The 22352-nt window shown below is 47.7% G+C and overlaps 1 protein-coding gene across 1 annotated transcript in view; it reads right to left on the bottom strand.

Annotated features, from left to right (window-relative positions):
* The window catches only part of MICAL3 (microtubule associated monooxygenase, calponin and LIM domain containing 3), a 254060-nt gene that overhangs the window by 23952 nt on the left and 207756 nt on the right, over positions 1–22352 (bottom strand). The window contains exons 31-37 of the mRNA XM_081083520.1: positions 20441–20554; positions 19513–19659; positions 19002–19084; positions 15935–17768; positions 15324–15418; positions 7252–7362; positions 5501–5594 (exon numbers count right to left, since the gene is read on the bottom strand). Of these exons, the coding sequence (XP_080939646.1) occupies positions 5501–5594; positions 7252–7362; positions 15324–15418; positions 15935–17768; positions 19002–19084; positions 19513–19659; positions 20441–20554 (2478 nt within the window). The remainder of the gene's footprint in view (positions 1–5500; positions 5595–7251; positions 7363–15323; positions 15419–15934; positions 17769–19001; positions 19085–19512; positions 19660–20440; positions 20555–22352) is intronic.

The following is a 22352-nucleotide window of genomic DNA, read 5'->3' as shown; positions in this document are numbered from 1 at the left end:
ACATAGCCTCAAGCTTGGTGAATTTGGGTAGAAATCATAAGTGGCACCTTTATATGCACTTGAATCTCTTAGGGGAAACGTGGGCACATCCTAATGAAAATGGTCGAGGCTGAGTTCTTTAGATGTTTGGTTCTCGAGTGTGGTTAGCAGTGAGCTTCCTGGTAGATATGACACCTCCAACTTCTGAGGGATGAGATCCAAGGCAGAGGTCAGGTTGGAGTGTGTGTGTGTGTGTGTGTGTGTGTATTGGTTGTCAAACAACCAAAAAGTTATTAGAAGGACCAGAATGCTGATGTGAGGTTGATGGGTTGGGGCAGGTGAACTTTTATTATAAAAATTTAAGATAACCCTGGTCAGCAAAAGCTACCTCAGATCTTCTTTGGAGTATATATGGTAGTGGGGAGGACCCAGTATGCTGCTCCATTATGAGATAGGAAAGAGCCTGTGTTTGCCATTTGGTTAACAGGTTGATTTCTTCTTTCATTTGTGAGCAGGGACTAATGAGAATGGGTGAGGAAAGGGTGTCAGCAGGGTTAGTGTCAGCAACAGATGCTGCTATACATACCACCCAGATGCAAGTCGATGAGGTCACTGTAATAAGACTCTCCCCAATAGTCTACAACAAGGAATCGATGAAGAGAGAGTTACTGGATCTGATAAAACCCTCCTGTCCCCCCCGCTACCCAAAGCAATCAATAGGAAAAAGCATAAGAAACAAAGAGAGACAGCAAGAGGGAGAAGAGAAATAGCTGCAAAGCATGTTTCTCTCTGAAAGTGCATTGTGTGCACACATGCTGAGCCATATATTTCCTGGTGGTGGGAGGGGGTGTTCACTAACCACAGGTGAGTTAATAGCCAATGTCAATGTGATTCCTGTTTATAACTCCAATAATTAGTTAGGACAAAAGGCCTTGGATTTGTTGGGAATTCTGGCCCTGCTAGGACTGAACCTTATCTAACTAAGAAGATTTAAAAAATTCAAGGGCAGATCAGGGCAACTACTTCCTTAGTTACTGAATATTAGAGACTCCAGGCTGAGCTTTGAAGGCAAGACGTAAACCACCTAAAAAAGCTTGGCAAGGACACCAATCCTTAGGGTTAAAGGCAGTCAGAGCTCTCTCAAGAATTCACACATGTGGCCCCCACTGGTGAGTATACCAAACTCCTTGCAGAACCACTTTTGCTAGATGGGTTGAGAGGAAGGAGATGCTCTTTCTTCTGAGGTTAGACCCTAACTTCAGCCAGCCTTCTCTCTAAAAGCAGGAAATGAGCTGTGGCTATTTGCCTGTGGCTATTTGCCTGAAGGCTTTTCGAGGTTTGCTGGCCACTGGCACTCCTAGCTTTTTAGCTCCATGTGGCTGTCTAGTAAGGATGTTATGTTCTTCACATGCCTGAGATACAGAGACTGGGCTGTGATGAGGGACTGGACTTGGGCAGAATCATAAGCAAATGCAGAGCACAATAAAGGTCAGCTGCTATTTCTCTCCCTTTCCTCCACATTTCACAATCTGAATGCTAATCCTAGCAGCCTTTTGTTTCCTAATAGGGTTCCCCCTTCAAGAATGGACACACCAGCCCTAACCGGTTTGGCTCAGAGGATAGAGCGTTGGCCTGAAGACTGAGGGGTCCCAGGTTCGATTCCGGTCAAGGGCATGTACCTTGGTTTCGGGCACATCCTTAATGGGGAGTGTGCAGGAGGCAGCTGATCGATGTTTCTCTCTCATCGATGTTTCTAACTCTCTATCCCTCTCCCTTCCTCTCTGTAAAAAGTCAAAAAAAAAAAAAAAAAAAAGGGCACACCAGAAAGTACAATGCAAACCTGGAATGGTTTTCCAAGTCATGCTCAAGGTTGATCCAATGGTTAAAGTTTGAATCAGGGTTCCAAAAACAAAAAGGGCAGGCTTTCCAGATGCTCCAGGCCAGAAATCATGTCAGTCTTAGTCTTGCTCTGGGCTGGAAAGCTCTGAACCTAACCCTGGTGGTCTGGATATTCATGAGCCTTGGGTAAGTTGAGACCAATGGATGGCAGGTCCATATCAGATCTCTCCTCTGGAAGGCACGTTGGCTAATTGGGCAGTCTGACTCCCTCAGCCAGAGGGACCAAACAAGTTGACCAGATATATGCCCCCCAGGGAAGGGGCTGATGACCATTGCTGGAAGACTCCAGCCTGTCATGCTATACTAAGATTAGCTAGGAGCAACCGGACTAACAAAAGGAGAGAAATGCTGAAGCAGCAGAGGAAGAAGCAGCCAGTGTGTACAGATATGCCTCAAAGATGATCTCTGCCAAGTAGGAACAGGGCCACTGGGGCATCTGACAAAAGGGGGGCCTTGGAAGTGATGTGCTTAAATAAGACAAGGAAAAAAATATATTTGGAAATATATTCTTATGGTAAGAGCTATTATATTCTTAGAATTTCCCAAATGCATCTTGAGAAAATCTCCCAATGGAGCTGCTGAAGCCTGTCTTTATAAACAGAATAGATGTTTATGTATTTGGATGGAGGTTTCTGGTTAAAGCCTTGCTTGGAAGAGTATGGACTACAATAGTGGTTTTGAAACTGTTCTGTGGAATCCTTAGGGTTTTTCAAGTGCTATTCCAGGAGTCTCCCAAATACCTGATTCACAAATACTTTTACCTTATTTTAAAAAACTTAAATAAGATACTCCATATTCAAATGTTTGATATGCCAACTTTTAGCCCACTGAAGACCATCAACACATTAATTTGTGCTACCAGGTAAAATGGCTTTTGTGAAGCCCCAGGACCAAGTTTCTTCTGCCTCTTTGTGCAAGTATCTGTACGCCCTGTAAATGTGTTAGGGAAGAGGACATTTATTCATTCATTGACATTCTGGCAAGTAGAGTACTCCTGTACAAGTGTACAGGTCAGCGTCCCGATAGAGTTCTCTCTCAGCCTCAAGCAGCTTCTGTCACAATGAGGTCCTCTAGGTGCGTAACACACATGCCACAATATCATAGCATAGTTGGGTTTGTGTTCATTGTATATTTGGGAGCTTTTATCTGAGATCTACTCTTTATGAAGAATGTGAACTACTATTATATTTGTCAGTGATTTACCTGTGAAAACAATTTCTAGTACTCTATTTAAGTGTCAAGCATCTGCATCATTTAAACTATGTATATCCTGAGATCTCCAGGTGAGAGGTTAAAAACTTACCATTTGCAGCAACTACCTCTGTGTGCCAGGATGTTCCCTACACAGGCGTGAACTGGAAGTGGAGGCAGTGCTTTCAAATTTTCAAATTTGTGTTAACATTTTAAAGTAATTCTTTTTGACTTGAATTTATAATTTGGTTTGTAAAAAGGGTTCTGCTACTAAAAAACAAGTTTGAAAACCTATGACTTAGATGAAATCCTGGCTGTATATGTTTATGAAAAGAAAATTATCTAAACAGCTGGAAAGAGGAATTTTGGCAAAATCTTATGCCAGTCTTCAATGGTATATTATTCTCTGATCCCTTGGTAGCCAGCAGCTTGAACCACGCAGCCTGTTGCAGAAACACTGAAGCACCATCATAGACTCAAACTGCACGGCAGTCGGCAGGCACACAAGTGCATTATGGGAACCATCATCCCTGGGGTGACCCACCCAAACCTCTGAACCTGTGAGCAAGGAGGCACACCCTGTTGAGCTAGTCTGACTATGTGTTGGGAGATCTACCCTTCACTTTCTACTTTGCAGAAGTAATTAGTGGGGGAGGGTAGAAGGAATGATGGGCCCAGGCTCCCTCTTGATTTCTTCTGCAAGAAGAGAAAGCAGTGAGGGCAGGGCCCTGCGAGTTGCTTATAGCAGGTTCAGGGCATCTCTGGTAGGTTTGGGCCAATTTCCTCCAGGGGCTCAGGCTTAAGTGAGGAGGCCAAGTCAGAGCATACAGGACACAGAGAAAAAATAGGATGGTGGAGACATCACAGCTTCATTTGGAAGCCAGGGACCCTTTTCGGTGAACCTGAACCTCCACTCCTTGACAGAGAGCCAGTGCTTGCCTTGCAATCACACATCCCAGGCTTCTGGCTCATTGGCTCCTCAGTGGTTCAAGTATTTGCATTTCATTTGGTGACTTGGGCTTCAAGCAGTAAGTCAAGCATCAGTAAGGCACAAAACCAAGAACATCACACCCTCATCTTTTCCCCCACCCCATCTCTTCACCTGAAGGTCATCACTGAGTCAATTGTTTAACTGCAATTTCTAGGCCTTGAAGGGCCTGGAAAAAGCACCTACTTCTATGTCTGACCCCTGACTCCCCCCATGTGAACTTCAGTCTTAAAGAACCCCATGAATTCATCTTTACACTAGGCACAGACTGCAACATCACCCCATTGGTCAGTTCTGTAGCAAGACCAGATGGCAGCAACTGGTCTCATTCCTGGCTGCTTCTTATTGGCTCTTCTTTAGTTTACTGACAGTCTGCCTTCCAGGAGACGTACCACAGCCCCTCTGCCACACTTGAATAAGGAAGTAACAAGGGGCTACTGCAAAATTAAGTCACTACCTCTTTTCATCCCCAGCCTCACAACTTGAATGCTTAGCCTGTGCTCTCTACAAGAGATGGAGGTTTCCACATCTAGAGACTTGTGGATTCTTGAAAAAGCAGACATCAATCACTCCATGCCTGTGTTGGAGCTACAGTTGGGGCTGGCCCCAGTGGTTTTCAGGTCTTGCACCAATAGGGATTCCTGGCCCTTGGGATTCCGGATAACTCCTTGCTTTCTCTGTGCCTAACTGTGCTTAATCCGCCCCACATGTTCCTTGGGTGGACAGTGGGTGTCTCTGCACTACACTTTGATTTTCCCCAGGAACTGCAGTCACCAAGCACAATGGCCCTCACAGTTATTTCCCAATGTCTACATAGTGCTGGCCTGCCATAGTCCTCCGAGCCTTTCTACCCTGTCTTGAGTAAGCAGACTCTAGGAAATACAGAGCCTGGGCTCACACTGGGAAATCTGTGTGCTCAACCCACAGTAGGTGGTGAGTGCACTCTGGGGTGTGTGTCCTCACATACTCTGAGCAGCTTGGGCAGGAAGGGAGCCTGGAGAGCCAAAAACAGGAGGTGGCATGTGGAGAGCAGGCCAGGGGCTCTGCTTGTGCAGTTCTCTGATGGTTTCTTGTGGTACAGGTCTCCCTTATTCCCAGTTATTTTCTTCTAGAGAAAATGATGGGGTGGGAAAAGAGAAGGGGGGAAGGAGGAGAAGGCCCAGTGCTTGCCATCAACAGAGGAAGTAGACTGAGATTTCATCCCACAGGTAAATGGCAAGCTCTAAGACAGGGTGAAAGAACAGGTGTGGGCCTTGGGGCAGTTACAAACAGAGGTTCTTTTCTTTCCTTTGTTTTACAGGAAGCCCAAATCTCAGTGATGAAGGAACCCAGAGACGCCTGCTGGAAAAGAAGCTGAGGTGATAAAAAACTAGCCCTACCATGGGGCTGGGGGTAGGGGCTTCCCTTAGGAACAACCTCCTCATAGGACAGCCCAGGCAGTACCTGCTTCCCCGCGGAGCGCCTTCTCCACAGCAACACCTCTCTCCTCCAGCTGTCGCTGCCTCTCCTCCACCTGCTCCAGCTGCCGCTGGATGATCTGTGGGAACAAAGCAACAGGAGGCCCAGCCCTCTCATCTCCTAACCTTCAAGAGGCCAACAACCTGCACACACACAGAGGGTAAAAAGCTAACATGGTAAAACATTTGGAAAGGCTCTAGGTTAATGGGCATCATGCCCAGTGTGTGAAGAACATGTGTCTTCGGGGCCCATCATCAGTCAGCACCATGTATATGGGTGCACATCAAGGAATGACCAGCCTCTCTCGGGGCAGTTCAAAGAGAGGAAGTGGATTAAATTCCTGGAAGAAGTAATTAAATACTACAGCCTAGGACCTTTCTGCTTCTTCATTTTTTTGGTATTAATCCTCACCTGAGGATATTCTTCCATTGATCCTTAGAGAAAGTAGAAGGGGGGGAGCGGAGAGAGAGAGAGAGAGACATTGTTGGTTGCCTCCCACATGCACCCCCTAACCAGGGCTGGGGATCGAAACTGCAACCCAGGTACGTGCCCTTGATCAGGAATCAAACCCACAACCCCTTGGTGTGTGGGCCATGCTCTAGCTAGCCCCTGAGACATACTGACCAGGGACCTTTCTGATGGTGATATTGTTAAAGCATTAACAGGGGTTCTTGGACACTACTGGAGACACCCTCTCTCTACAAGATTAAAAATAAAGAAGAAATCTAGAATGGAGCACCCAGCCAGAATCCGCAGTGCGAAGTTCCTGCGTGCTACGTGGGGACTAACAATGGGCAATCAAAAGAACATTCAACCCCCAAAGCAGCAGCAACCAGTGGCGTATCAGTGCAGGTAATGTGCATATGGAATAATGTGCAAGACAAGGACTAAAAGACTGGTGATTTTAAATGCTTGATGAAACATGGAATTCAGAGCAATACTTCGTTGGTATCTGGATTTTCTGTTAATGTTTCTCATTGTATAGCTTTTGATTAGTGTACTAATCTCTATGAATACAGCCAGATAGAAATGAGTTAATTAAAAAATCATATTATATTTAGGTATCTTTTTAAGACTTTGTATAAAGAAATTATTTAGTCCTCACCACCCCCAATCTAGAATGGTCTAGGACAGGGGTGGGCAAACTTTTGGACTCGAGGGCCACAATGGGTTCTAAAACTGGACCAGAGGGCCGGAACAAAAGCATGGATGGAGTGTTTGTGTGAACTAATATAAATTCAAAGTAAACATCATTACATAAAAGGGTACGGTCTTTTTTTTCAATAGTTTTATTCATTTCAAACGGGCCGGATCCGGCCCGCGGGCCGTAGTTTGCCCACGGCTGGTCTAGGATCTCTGAGGCCTGCAGACAGAGGCTGAAGACTGGAACACTACCCTGACCTCTAAATCCCAGGCCTATCAGGGGCTGTCAGGTCACTGATTGCCTAAATAATTATTCTTACAATTGAACTAGTTGGCTTTAAAATGATTATTCCAGAGTAAGGAATTTAGAAACTCAAAGCTTGGCTCTTCCCTCCTACCTAAAACTCCACAAAATCAAGGCTTCTGTAGTTGTATCAAGCCAGGGGTTAGTGACCTTAGCCTTTGGGGCTGTCCTCTCAGGGAATAGGACACCCCATCTACCTCTGCTCTGCCTTCCTCTCCCTCCATCATCATGGATGAGGAATAGCTGGTTGGAAATAAGGGTGCTATGGTGTGGCCCCTCCTGGTTTTACCTGGGCTCGGTGCAGCCGCTTAAGTTCCTCTTGCTTGGCCTGTCTCCGAGCTGCCTTCTGCACACGCCGGGTCAGCTTGGCATTCAGTTCTTCCTCTGTGTAAGTTCTTGGCTGGAGAGAACAAGAGATTTCCTCAGTCAGGTGCCTGAGATGTTTGGGCAGTGGTTGGCAAGGATATGGAGAGCACCGTTCCAGGCTGCAGAGTGCCTGCAAGGCAAACAGGCAGGCCAGAGGTGTGGGAAGACTTCCAGGCTGCAGCCCGAAATGCCACAGGGTATACCTCAAGCTCCACAAGTGAGGTGCTTTCTCACTGTGACAGGGACAGAAGGTTCAGTGGAGTACTGACAGAGAATTAATGCAACAAAGGGACATATGCTTCTTTATTGTTGGTATCAGCTGTTTCTCATATAAGGATGTCTGCTCTTTTTAAGACTTTTTTAGGGTAAAAATATTGGTAAGATGTTTCCCATGCCTCCTTCTAGGATACATACAGGGAAAGAAAAATCAGGGTCCTTTCATTTTTTGTTTGGTATTAAAAACCACTTTCTTCAGATGAGCAATATTTATAAGATTCTTTTAAGAAGTAACATTTGAAGTAGAGAAAACAAGGATGCTTCTATTTTAAGTCTGAGAGAATCCTAAACTGACTAATGGTCTGAAGAAGAAACTATGGACATGAACCTGCCCTGACTCTGAGTTCTGCACAGCAACCACTGAAAGGAAGGCAGGGAGCGGGGCTGTTTCAGCCAGTGCCATCAAGATCCAAGAGGCAACCAGCCAAATCCAGTGCAATTCCACAAATTGAACTACCTGAGCAAATCCACCTGCAAATGTGGGCAATGAGGGCACAAGGGAGTGTCAGATGCCTTGAATAAACTCTGGGCAATCACTGAGAAGCAAATGCTGGGGGTGGGGGTGGGGGTTGCCTCTATTCATAACACCTTCTTTATTGCTTCCAAGAAAATAAAAAAGTATTCTTTTACAGACTTTAAAGGAGACTTCCAAATTCAACTCAGGTGTGTATTCTAGTAATCTTTATTCTAAGAGAACAAGGGATAGTGGAGAGCCAACTGAGCAGGAAGTCCCTAAGGGTGTCAGTGGTGTTCCAGTGCCCTAAACATGTCACCTTGCAGATCAGGAACTAAGGATTTGTGAATTCCCCATTCCTGCAGCGCCCAGTCCCAAAGGGCAGTCCTGTCCCCCTAGCCACTCAGACTGACACTACCACATGCACTCCAGCCAGCAAAGAGCAGGGTATATCACCCTCCTTTTCTGTCATGACACAGCTAAAGAAAGTTCTGCTGCTAGTGTATGTGACCGCTCCATGCGCGCATGAACAGTTAGTGAGGGTATGGCTGCAGGGCTAGGACTGGGGGCTGCCCCATGGTTAATCATGGACACACATGCAACAGTGACCAGCCAACAGGAACAAGACACTACCTTTGGTGCATATGATCTCCTGAATGCTAAGCTGTGTGGTTCATAAATTGACTTTTAAGGGGATAGCAACGGAAAAAAAAACAGAATAGTAACAATAATAATAATTAAAAATAGAGTAAGAGATAGAGCAAGATCTGAAGTTTAAAACAAACACAAAGACTAAAATGATTATTTTTCACCATGTCACATAGGGCTGGTAGGTGAGGAACCTGGATGTAGACTTGCAGCTGCACCTTAGTGAGTCCCACTCTGACGAAGGCCTGGGCTCACTTCTTCCCTCCCTCCCTCCCTCCCTCCCTCCCTCCCTCCCTCCCTCCCTCCCTCCCTTTCCTTCCTTCAAATGTGTTTTTATTGATTTTAGAGACAGAAAAGGGGAGAGATAAACATCGATTGGTTGCCTCCTGATGGGATCAAACCCGCAACCTGAGTATGTGCCCTGACCAGGAATCGAGCCAGCAACTTTTCAGTGCACGGGGTGATGCTCAACTAACTGAGGCACACAGGCCAGAGCTGGGCTCACTTTTCTTCCGTGAAGACAGGTTCTTCCTCATGCCTCAAAACTTCCCTTTTTTCTTCTCAATCTCTTTCATGTATAAATTAAACTGTTTAAACATATAGTTATAGATGCTATTTCTCATTTAGTAGTTCATTTGCTCATGGAGATTCAGACTACTTCCCACTGAATGCTATTGGTGCTGGGATGGGGGACAGGTGGTGGGGAGTTCCTGTCACCAGAGACACTGACACAGAGTATGCTGAGTAGCAACCTAATGTTCTCTTCCAAAAGGCTCTCTACTGGCAGGGCTCCTGAACAGGGTCAGGGGTGCCCATTGGGTCACCAACAACCCTGGGATGGAGGTGGAGTGGGTCATTTCTTGATTATACAGAGTGAAAGGGACCTGAAATAGCAGAAATAACTGATATTTATAAAAAACATTTCAGGCAGTAATTATAACCTCTTACTCCAGTAAGCCTTGTGCAGAGCTGCTCAGAGCCAAGGTTAGTTACCTGGCTTCCTCACCATCCCCATTACAAGGTTGACAGTCAGGGAGTGAGGGAGGGAGGGGTGGAGGTCTGGAGATCCAGAGAGCCTTAGGATGCACTCCTGTGGCCTGGCTGCTTCTCCTGAAGCACTGGGGAGCCCACCACTGTGCAGCTGGCATTTCAAGAGCATACTGATCCCAAGAAGAATGAGCCAGCCTCCTAGTGGTGACATTTAAATTTAAGCATGTTGATTCTGCCTCTCACCGACTCCTCCCTCTCACCAACCATGATAAAAGAAAAAAATGTCTTTATTAGAACAAATCAGTTAAAGAAAAAGAAGACAGATGGTTTCCCCAAGCAGCATGTGAAAAATTCCATAGGAGCCCCATAACTACAACCTAAGGCATGGCACCCAACATTTGTACCTTGGCTAACGTGGGGCAGTTACTTACTGATTTTTGGAGGGGAGGGAGTACTACCTTGGTAGAGGCAGTGACAGAGACATAAAATCATGACATATCTGTGATGTGCCAAGATTGTGGATCAGCTACAGAGCAATGCTTTTGCAGCGAACTGGGACAGGGTCCGTTAGAAAGCAAATGCTCATGCTCTCGGCTGGGCCAAAGCACTCAAGAAGAGGCCACTGTGGTTGTATTTAGTCAGACTGAGGCAAAGAAAAGAGGTAAACATGAATTATCTCTTGGTAAGGCTATAAGGTAAATTTTAAAAAAAGTGTATTATCTTATATTTTCTATATAAACATTTTAAATAAAAATAACTTACTTTTGTTTTTTAAAAATGAAACATGCCCTAACTGGTTTGGCTCAGTGGATAGAACCTCGGCCTGCGGACCAAAGGGTCCCAGGTTTGATTCTGGTCAAGGGCATGTACCTTGGTTGCGGGCACATCCCCAGTAGGGAATGTGGAGGAGGCAGCTGGTTGATGTTTCTCTCTCATCAATGTTTCTAACTCTCTATCCCTTTCCCTTCCTCTCTGTAAAAAAAAACAATAAAATATGTTATTTTTTTTTAAAAAAGAAACAAAATTCAGGCACTTGTTTCATAGCTGCCTCACTCAGGGGTGGGTCTGTGATGTAAGGGGAACCACTTCCCCACATTTGCTGGTCCAGGGGCACTGTCAGCAAGAGGCTCCCTCGTGAGTCAATCAAACCCCATTCTCACTTCAGGTGCCCCCACGCTCTCCTCACTTCTTACTCTGAAAATTTTCAAACTTACAGAAAAGTTGAAAGAGGAGGACAATGAATACCTTCACCTAGATTTGCTAAGTAATTTTGCACACACTTGATAGATATAAGCTTTATATATTATCTTTTTTTCTGACTCAGTTGTAGATATCAAGATCCTTCATCCCTTACAATTTTAACACGTACGTCCTAAGAACAGAGACATTTTCCTAAATGACTACAGTGCTTTAATAGCTTTCAAGAATTTAGCATTGATGTGCCAATATTATGTATCAGTGCATATCCTCTAAGATCAATTCCTTAAATTTCCAAAGTGTCCTTCATTGCTGTTTTTGTTTAGGTTTGTTTTCCTGATTTAGCTTCTATTCTTTTTTTCCCCCAATTACAGTTTACATTTAATACTAGAGGCCTGGTGCATAAATTTGTGCATGAGTGGGGTCCAGCCGGCCCGCCCCAAGGGGGCCGATTGGGGCTGGGCTGGCAGGGGGGAGGGGATGCGGGAGGTTGGCTGGCCGACTCCACCCCCCAATTGAGGTGGGGGGCCTAGTCCTGGCCGGGTGGCTCAGTTTGTTGGAGCATCATCCCATACACCAAGAGGTAGGGGGCCTGATCGGGGCTGGGCTGGCTGAGGAGGGGGGCTGTGGGAGGTCGGCCAACCCTGATCCCGATTTGGGGGGGTGATAGGAGATGGGGCCGGCCGGGGTGGGGGGTGAGGCATGGGAAGTTGGCCGTGGGAGTGCCGATCAGGGTCAGGGGCGGCTAGGGGAGGGGCCACAGGAGGTTGGAGGGGCTGATCGGGGCCCCCATTGGGCTGGTTGGCTGCTGCAGTGTGCATCATAGCAACTGGTCTTCTGCTATTCGGGCCGCTTGGCTTTTATATATATAGATTATTTAGTATTAGTTTCAGGTGTATAGCACAGTGGTTATTAGACAATTGTATAATTTACAAAGTATTCCCCTTGATATTTCCTTTAACCACCTGGCACCATACATAGCTATTATAATATTACTAGAGGCCCGGTGCACAAAAATTTGTGCACTCGGGGGGGAAGAGGGGGTGCCTCAGCCCGGCCTGTGCCCTCTCGCAGTCTGGGACCCCTCGGGAGATAATGACCTGCTGGCTTAGGCCTGCTCCCGGGTGGCAGAGGGCAGGCTCAATCCCTAGGTGCAGCCCCTGGTTGGGCTCAGAGCAGGGCCGATTGGGGAGGTGGGGCGCCACCCCCTGTCATGTACAGAGCAGGGCGGATCAGGAGGTTGCAATGCCACCCTCAGTCACGCTCAGGGTAGGGCCGATTGGGGGGTTGGGGCACCGCCCCGTCACACTCAAGGCAGGGTCGATGGGGAGGTTGCGGCGCCACCCCGTCACGCACAGAGCAGGGCCCATCAGGGGGGTTGGGGCTCTGTACCCTGTCACGCACAGAGCAGGGTCAATCAGGGGGTTGGGGAGCTCCCCCCTGTCACACACAGAGCAGAGCCCATGAGGGGGTTGGGGAGCTCCCCCCTGTCATGCACAGAGCAGGGCCCATCAGGGGGTTGGGGAGCTCCCCCCGTCACTCACAGAGTAGGGCCGATAGGGGAGTTGGGGCACCGCCCCCTGTCACACACAGAGCAGGCCTGATGGGGAGGTTATGGCTCTACCCCGTCACACACAGAGCAGGGCCAGTGTGTGTGTGTGTGTGTGTGTGTGGGGGGGGGGGGGGGTTGGGGCACTGCACCCTGTCACACACAGAGCTGCAGGGCAATCAGGGGGTTGGGGAGCTCCCCCCTATCAGGCACAGAGCAGGGCTGATCAGGGGGTTGGGCGCCTTCCCCTGTCACGAACAGAGCAGGGCCGATAGGGAGGTTGTGGCCCCGTCCTGTCACACACAGAGCCGCAGGGTGATCAGGGGGTTTGGGCGCTGCCCCCTGTCACGCTGATCCCGGTGCCGGGAGGCCTCTCGGCTCCGCTGATCCCGGTGCTGGGAGGCATATTACCCTTTTACTATATAGGGTAGAGGCCTGGTGCGCGGGTGGGTGCTGGCTGGTTTCCCCTGAAGGGTGTCCTGGATCAGGGTGGGGGTCCCCACTGGGGTGCCTGTCCAGCCTGGGTGAGGGGATGATGGCTCTTTGCAGCTGGTCACACCCCCTTCAGGGTGGGGGTCCCCAATGGGTGCCTGGCTAGTCTGGGTGAGGGGCTGAGGGCTGTTTTCAGGCTGGGACTGAAGCTCCCAACTGCTCCTTTTTTTCTTTTTCTTTTTTTATTCTGGGCCAGCTTTAGCTCTGAGGCTCCAGCTCTGAGGCCTCTGCTGCTGAAAGCAGGTATCTGGTTTGTTTGTGTTCTATAATTGAAACAATGTATAACTCCAGCTCTGAGATCCCGGCTCGCTGAAAGTAGGTTTCTGGGGTTTTGTTTAGCTTCTATATTTGTTACAATGTTTCAAACTGCAGGCTCAGAGGCCGGCAAGGCAGGCGGGGAATTTTGGTTTCCTCCGTCACTGAAGCAAGCAAGCCTCATGTTAGTTTCAAGCTGCCTGGCTGCCGGCCGCCATCTTGGCTGGCAGTTAATTTGCATATTGCCCTGATTAGCCAATGGGAAGGGTAGCGGTCGTACGCTAATTACCACATTTCTCTTTTATTAGATAGGATTAACTATGTTTCCTATGCTATATTTTACATGCCTGTGACTATTCCGTAACTATCAATCTGTACTTCTCAATCCCTTTACCTTTAGCTTCTATTCTTAAAAATACACAGTGCCTTGCTCCTGCTCAGCGTGACTGCACACTGCAGTGGGAGTCAGGACATTAGTATCCCTCACAGCCTCCAGCAAAAGGCCCATCTCTATGGGGAGCATGTGGAGCGTGAAGTGCTTGGATTCTAGGAGTGGGGTCCATGACCTGTCATTTACGCTGATGGGGAGGAGCTCCTTGTATGCCCCAGGCCTTCGAGATCCAGGGAGAGGTGTGGTCAGTGAGATATGTTACCCAGATGACGGCCTTGGCATAGCCAGCTTGGGTAGTCTGGCCCTCAGCATTTTGCTAGGAGGTTTCATTAATCAATAGAGAAATGGTGGAGAGACCTGACCACAAAAGCAACCACAGATGGAAGTTTTTGACCAACTGGCTAAATGTCTGCACTGAGGCAAAGTGAACCTTGGACCACTATTCTCCTTCTTTTTTTTTTTTAAATATATTTTATTGATTTTTTACAGAGAGGAAGGGAGAGAGATAGAGAGTTAGAAACATCGATGAGAGAGAAACATCGATCAGCCGCCTCCTGCACATCTCCTACTGGGGATGTGCCCGCAACCCAGGTACATGCCCTTGACCGGAATCGAACCTGGGACCTTTCAGTCCGCAGGCCGACGCTCTATCCACTGAGCCAAACCGGTTTCGGTGCTATTCTCCTTCTTGACAGAACCCCTTCAGGACCCCTAAGGCAGTGTTTAAGAACCCACTCACATACCCAGAAGAATTTCTCAGTTTAGTACTAAAGCTACTGTGTGGGAACCATAGCAGGGAGAACCTGATGCCAGGTCTCTGCAGGGAATTGGATACAAGATCCCAACCATAAGCCAGTGTGGCCTGGCTGAGACATGGGGAAGCTCTGCAGATGGCTGGGGTGGGATGGGAGGCCTGACTCATGAGTCAATCAAACCCCATTCTAGGTGTCCTTCTAGGAGAATGAACAGATACAGAGCTGGCATGGCCCAGGGGGGACGAACAACTCAAGAATGAGATGAGAACTAAAAGATGGGTTTCCTCTGATTTACAAAGTTATTAAATGAGGAACTAGATCAAGCCAGGAGGAGAGAACTGGACACAGACTGGCCATGGCCTCCCTGGAAGTCAATGGAGAGGGAAGACTCAAATTTAAGCCTTGGGAAGCCTTGTAAAGAAGGTACAGAATGTTCTGAGGAAGTTTTTCATTAAAAAAAGGGAGCTGAATGTAGCTGGACCTTTACCTTAGACAGGAGGGTAAGTGTGTGCCCACGGCTAGACAATGGAGATGGAGTAGGAAGGCTCCCCATCCAAGCCTTGGCTGGATCCTGGGAACAAACAACTCTTTTCCTGTCACTCTGGGCACTGGTGGGTGCTACTCCACGTGGGATTTCTGAGGACTAAAGAATGAATGGACAACACGGGGCTGCTTCCTAAAGACAGAATGAATCTTTGGGCATGAAATGTCTGTCTTCACCAGAACTCAACTCAGGAACTCTTGCCATAGAAGCCAATAACCCCTAGCTGCTCACTGAAAAAGCCTGAGATAGGTCCCTTCTGTGTCTTCTACTTGGACCCCTGAGCAAGGCTCAGGATTTGTATGTGTCCGCTGGGAGCTCATATCCACCCCTGCTTTGAGATTTGCTTTCCTTTCCTCCACCTCATCAAAGACCAACACTCAACAGAGGATAGGAGTCGAGATTCCAAACCCCTCTGAAGCCCTACTGCTGACCAGGCCTGCGTACCTCTCGCTTGGACTTCTGGGAGACCCTCTCGAGGATGTCGTCGCTGGAGAGGTCAGAGTCCTCGGAGAAACTCAGCTGGTCCCGCAGCTGCAGCTCTGTGGGGATGGAAAGAAGAGGCAGAGTGAAGACTGTGACCAGTCCATAAGTACCACGGTGCTTTCCTGATTTCTACACTCACAAGAATAGCCTGGGGGAGTGGGGTGGAGATTTGTTTTCTTTCTAGTTTGAGTGACTTTTCCCATATTGGGGAGTCAGGAACTTGGATGCTCACATCTGTTCAGACAGGATGGACCAACACTGAATAGATGGTGCCCAAAGAGACTGCCTGGAACGCCCAGAGCATTGCCCTCTGTTAGGTTGATGCGACTTTAGGAAGTACATAAACCTCCTGTCTCCCTTAACCAGCTTCAGGCTGTTTTTAGAATTATCCTATTAAGTGGAGCATGTTCTGTGAACCCATGGTTCAGTTTTCTTCTCCCTACCCTGTTAGCACAGCTCTAAGAGCCCTTGGGGGAGTGGCATGGGGAAGGGACCTTTTGAGAAGAACCAAATGACTGAAGAACGCATACCTTATGCTCTGCCCCAGGAGGGGTCCCTTAGTGCTGATGTACCTGCTTTCACTATTGGAGACATCCTGTGCTTGCTAGAGGCCACAGTGGCACCACTGGAAGGGGTGCTGGAACAGGACTTGTTGTCACCCTTCTTCTTCTTGTCCTTCTTATACCCTGAGAAGACTGACTTCCACAAGGACCTGGGCTTGGCGGCTGCTTCCTCCAGGAGATCTGGGCTGTGTTTCTCCAGGGGCTGGCCCTCACCTTTAGATTTTCTCTCCTTGTTTCTACGGGGGGAGAAGAGTGACGATCTCTTCTTGCTCTTCCCACTAGAGCCCTCGGATGAAGTGACTGAACCATCTGGGGCCCCTGAGTTCAATGTGGGGGAGAGGAATTCCTCACTAGTGTTTTTGTGCTTCAAGGTGGGCTCCTCAGGGCCTTTGTGCACCGGGTGTTTAGGGGATTCAAGGCCAAGGGCTTTGCCTTTAGAGGGCATTGAGGAGGCTTTGTGGCAGGTGCCTCCTGGGGGACTGGAGGTCTCAGCCCCAATTTCCATCTCCTTCATCCGACTCAGCTGTTTGGCCATGGCATCTCTCAACACCTGGCTCTTTATAGACTTCTCTCTGGCTCGCATGCGTTCTTCAGCCAGCTCCTTGGCTTCTGGAGAGACTACAGGTAGCCCCCTCTTCTGCAGTTGGACCCCGCTCTCTAGAGTAAGTAACCTGACATTCTCCTTGGCTAGGGGTGGGGGGAGGGCCTTGTCAGAGAGGGGCCAGCAGGAAGGGGGTGTGAAGAACTTCTGCAGATTTGAGTCCTCGGTCTTGTCATCATATGTATCCTCCACGTCATCAGCAAAGGGGATCTCAGCTACACTCTCTACAAATGACTTCCGTACCTCTTCCCAGGGCAGCTGGGCAGGCTCTCGGGGGGGCCGCATAAAGGTGGCAGGTGTGGGGGGTGGGATTACGGAGGCCTTGGGCTTGGTTTCCTTCTGCCCATATATCTGATATGGCTCCCTTTGAAGAGTTGCGGGCTCCTCGTCCTGGGGTGGGGGTGGAGGTGGGCTTGAGGGTGGAGTAAGCATGGTGGAGTCTGAGGTATTGAAGCTCTGGCTGCCCAAGGTCTTCATGTTGGAGGAGCTCCCATGAAGGCCCAGCCCAGAACTGCTGGACAGGTCTCTCCGCTCCTCATGGGAGCTTTTTAGCTCTCTGTCAGATGGGGACTTGGGGGTTGGCAGAGAGGGCTGGTCACTATCCGACTTTGCCAGTCTCTTAGATGGAGGTTTTAGAAGATGGAGCCCCTCATCCTGAGGAGACTTCTCAACTGAATAGGATTTTAGGGACAATGGCTTAAAGGCAGGTGAGGGGAAGCTGTGCTTGGGCCCCTTGCTCCGATCCACGGGTGTGAGCCCCAGGCTGCGGCGAATTTCAGCACTCTTCATCCAGAACTCTGCCACCAAGTCGTTCGGCTTCAGGGCCTCATCCACAGCAAGAGGGCTGCCCAGTCTGTCCTTGGCATCCCCTTGGTTCTTCACGTGGAGGGGGGTGAGGGGGGTTGATGTTTTCACTGGAACAGGCTGGAAGCATATGGGGGACTTGGTGGGGGATGGGATGGTGGCCTCACAGGAAGGTTTAGGCTGGGAGCAAATGGGGTGCTGAGTGGGGGTGATGGTGGAAGTGGCCAATGGGGACAGGCCCTGTGAACTAACTGGAGAGGTATGTGTCCTGGCTTCCAGCAGAGCTCCTGGCTGGGACTGGATGGGAGAGTGCACAGCTTTCTGATCAGTGGGAACTTCTGCTTTGAACTTTACTTTGGAAACCAAAAGCTCTGGGAAAAGGCGCTCCTTGGGCAATTTCACTTTGATAGCCTCAGAGGGGAGTGGAATCCGGGCCCCCTACAGAAAAAGAAGATAGATGGAAGCTGTTTAGAGGGCAGGGACTTAATGATCAGCAAAGATCCCTTAGGAAGCTTTCTCTCTCAAAGAGCCTGTGCTTGCTGAAATAAATTCCTCTCTCCATCCTTTAAGCTATTAATCAAATTGCTCAGGAGAACTTTTCTCACTTTCTGTAATTTTAAGAACCACTTCCTTAGTTGAACAGACTCAGTTTTCAGGGTTTGGCTCACCTCAAAGACATCCTATATTCTATGTGCACTGAAGTGAGTGCTGGTCAGAGGACACTAATGAATTCAGCTCTCACTCCTCAAGAGCTCCAAGATCTCTGAAGTACGAACATAGTGGCCAACATGGTAAGAAGATTAAAAACATCTATTTTTTTTACAGTGTGTATTATAAACTGTCCTCCCCAGGAAGCTCAAAGATCCAGATATTCCTGCAGGTATACTTATGCCTTGTCCTCCCATCACTTGTCTCAGTAAAGCTCCTCCATCTCAGACGTGAAATCACCAAATTCATCTCGCTTCTTAGAATCTCAAAGATCAGAGCAAGCAGACCCAATCTTCAGTCTGGACTTCCCTCCCTGATCTTTTCTCCAGAAAGTATTTTCTAAAACATGTTCCATGGGACATATTATTATAATGTGTTTATATAGCATTCTTTAGTCTGTGGTTCACATACCACTGGTAATCTGGGTATTTTTAATTTTAAAATTCATAGTTTAGCCCAGCCAGTGGTTGAGCATCGACCTATGGACCAGGAGGTCATGGTTTGATTCCTGGTCAGGGCACATGCCCTGGTTGTGGGCTCGATCCCCCATAGGGGGTGTGCAGGAGGCAGCTGATCAATGAATCTCTCTCAATATTGATATTTTTATCTTTCTCTTCCTCTCCCTTCCTTTCTGAAATTAATAAAAATATACTTGAAAAAATAAAATTAAAATTCATAGCTCATTTTAACAGAATATTAAGAAATAATGCATCTGTCATATTGAACCAATGATTCCACATATATTCTTGCTTTAACTTAAAACTTATTTTTGAAATGGTATGATATGTGGACAAGACAAAGTATGATACAATAGTGGGATGACCCAGGTTTGGAGTTGGTGCAGAACAGGGTGAGGCAGATGCTACCTTGTCCCCACAGGCGAGAACTGAGCTGGAACCCCATTCCTGTTTTCAACAACCCCACTTAGCACAAGAAGTCAAAAAAAGGGGCTCACACTCTTACCTCTCCCATGGGGCTGTGGGCAGGAGAGAACAGAACAGCTTGTTCCGAAGGGGACCAGGTGGGACTGGAGACTTGGGAGGGAGCTAAAAAGAAGAGACAAAGGATTGACAAGAAGAAAAACTCCCATTCCCACTGAGAGTGCCTCTTCTAGCCAGCTCTGCGGTGGGGTTGAACCATTGGTTGGCCACCTGCAGAGATGGAAAGAAGAAAAAAGGGAATGTGCTTCCCCAGGGCGTCCCGTATGCAACCTCTGCTTGTGTCATGTGTATGGTCTGTGACAAAAAGATTTGAGCTGTATCTGCTACCCTTTCCTAGCTCCAAATAACACACAGAAAGGGGCTGTTGGTAAAGCCACGTGCAGGGCCTGTGCATAGGGGGAGGAGGCCATTATCCGAGGGTGGTATGATGTGTGCCCGCTCTGCTTCATAACCTGTGCCTGTGGTGCCACTAGTCCTCAAGTGGCTCTCAGCAGGAATTCTGGGAGTGGCTTCTCCTGTGACAGTAGACTTACCTCTCTTGTTATGCTGTAGAGTGGCAGGGGGTCGTTCGTCCTGGTTTTCTGAGACGTTCAGCTCCAGCTCCGCTTCTACCAACTCTTGGTGCTGCTTGCAAAACTCTGTTTCAGCATCCGATGGGCTGTCATCAGACCAGTGCTGATCTGGCAAAGGGAAAGAACACGGAACCTGAGTGAGGCCTGCTCCTTTCCAGTCTCCTGCCTTCCTTGGAGAACAGAATGACGACTGTAGCCTGGACCAGGCTCTGTTCCCCAGTGGGGCCCTGCTTGCTGGTCCTCACCCAGTTTCTGATACTCATCCAAAAGCACATCCTCTGCAACATGGTACTCTACTATCTTCTGAAATACAGCCAGATGACACATGATAGGCTGTGACAGAAAGCAGAACCGTGGGCATGCTTGTGGAGGGCAGGCCTTGCTTGCTGGGCCCACCACCCACTTGCATTTCTCTCCTGTTAGCACTGCCTAGCCTGCTACCCCACCACCACAGCTGAGGTCATGCTTCCTTCACTATCTTACTTGGACTGCTCCTCTCATTTTTCCCAGCCTACTCCTTTGCCCTTGTTTCCCAACCAACCAGGCTATAATTCTTAAAATACCATCTCTTTATATCTAGCTTTCAGAGGGCATCCACTGGATTAAAGGCTCTGTATAAAGCCTCAAATCTGCTGAGTTTCTCACCCACAACTTAATGAATGCAGGCGATGTTGAATGGTGGCTATGGGAGAGTGAAATAACAGGTATTCAAGTTAGTGACTGAAAATGGAATGAACCAGATCTATCTGCTGCCTCCTCTGAGCTCCCTGCTTTTGATTAATGTGTATTGTTTTTATCTTTCCTGAGTTCAAAGCACTCTGGCATGTCCTGCAGTGGGGAACAGGGTGTTCACCGTGGTGGAGAGGGGAGGCTTTGGGGTCCCCCATACCATCATCCAGCTCAGCACCAGTGTCACCCGTGTCCCCATTCTCTGCTGCCTCCCCTTCTATTTCTGCCGGCTCCGAATCCACATCTTCCTCCAGGCCATCCTCATCAAATGGGACTGTAAAGCAGAAACAGTCAAAGGAAGAAAAGTAAAGACAGGATAGGGAGACTGCCTTTGCAGGTGGGAAAGCAGCAGTGCTTCTCCCCAGGCTGTGATGCGAAGACCACTAGAAGGGGCAGGACAAATTCTGGCCGAAGTGGCAAATTCGCTTGGGATAATTTAGAAATACTTTTCTAAAGCATAACAGAGAGGGATAAGGGGATATGTAAAGTTCATTTTCTGGATTCAGGACTAGCACTAATGAACTTCATTTCTCCTGAGGAACCAGCCCCTAAAACACACACACACACACACACACACACACACACACACACACACGCACGCACACAGCTGCTTCAACCATCTGGACACTTAGAACTTACACTAATAGTTTGAAGAAAAAGCAATTAAGAAAGCAATGAGCACTGCTTTAAAGGATGCTGTGACATGCCAGTGCTATCCAAGACTAACAGTACTCACTTGTCAGGAGTCCTAATGGCTTCTTCTAGTGTTTGAAACACAGCAAACCACAAATCATTGTTTTTATTTTATTTTAATTAAAAAACTTTATTACTGAAAGTATTACATATGTCCCCCCCCCCCCCCCCCCCGCCGGCATCAACCTCCTCCAGTCCACCCCTGGCCCCTGCCCCAGGTTCTCACTACCCCACTCTCTGCGCCCATGGGTTATGCATACATGCATAAAAGGTCTTTGATTGATTCCCTCCCATCTACCCACTCTCCCCCACCTTTCCTCCGAAATTCTGCACTCTGTTCCATGCTTCCTTGTCTCTGGATCCACTCTGTTCATCAGCTTATTTTGTTACTTAGATTCCACATATGAATGAGATCATGTGATACTTGTCTTTCTCTGACTGACTTATTTCATTTAACCTGATTTCACTCTCCAGGTCCCTCCATGCTATCTCAAAGGGTAAGAGATTCTTCATTTTTGCTGCTGCATAGTATTCCATGGCATAAATGTACCAGAGCTTTTTTATCCACTCATCTACTCATAGGCACTTGGGCTGTTTCCAGAACTTAGCTATTGTAAATTGTGCTCCTCCGAACACAGGAATGCATACATTCTTTCTAATTAGTGTTTCGGGTTTCTTAGGCTACATTCCTATAAGTGGGATCACTGGGTCAAATGGCACTTCCATATTTAATTTTTTGAGAAAACTCCATACTGTTTTCCATAAAGGCTGCACCAGTCTGCATTCCCACCAGCAGTGTACTAGGGTTTCCTTTTCTCCACATTCTCACCAGCACTTGTCATTTATTGATAGCAGACATTTTCATACCTCATTGTCATTTTAATTAGTATCTCTTGGATGATTAGTGACTTTGAGCATTTTTTCATGTCTCCTGGCCATCTGTGTGTCCTCTTTGGAGAATTTTCTATTTAGGTCCTTTGCCCATTTTTTAATTGGACTGTTTGTCTTCTTTTTGTTAACTTGTATGAGTTCCTTATATAGTTTGGATATTAACCCTTTAGCAGATGTATCATTGCCAAATATATCCTCCCGTACAGTGAGCTTTCTTTTATTTTGTTGATGGTTTCTTTTGCTGTGCAGAAACTTTTTACTTTTAAGGTAGTCCCATTTATTTATTTTCTCCTTAGTTTCCTTTGCCCTAGGACCGTGGTCGGCAAACTGCAGCTTGCAAGCCACATGCGGCTCTTTGGCTCCTTGAGTGTGGCTCTTCCTAAGCCTTAGGAGTACCCTAATTAAGTTAGTAACAATGTACCTACCTATATAGTTTAAGTTTAAAAAATTTGGCTCTCAAAAGAAATTTAAATCGTTGTACTGTTGAT

This window comes from Myotis nattereri (assembly GCF_964212035.1).
Source record: "Myotis nattereri genome assembly, chromosome: 2".
In the NCBI taxonomy this organism is placed as follows: domain Eukaryota; kingdom Metazoa; phylum Chordata; class Mammalia; order Chiroptera; family Vespertilionidae; genus Myotis; species Myotis nattereri.
This window is presented reverse-complemented; position numbering and strand designations above follow the sequence as displayed.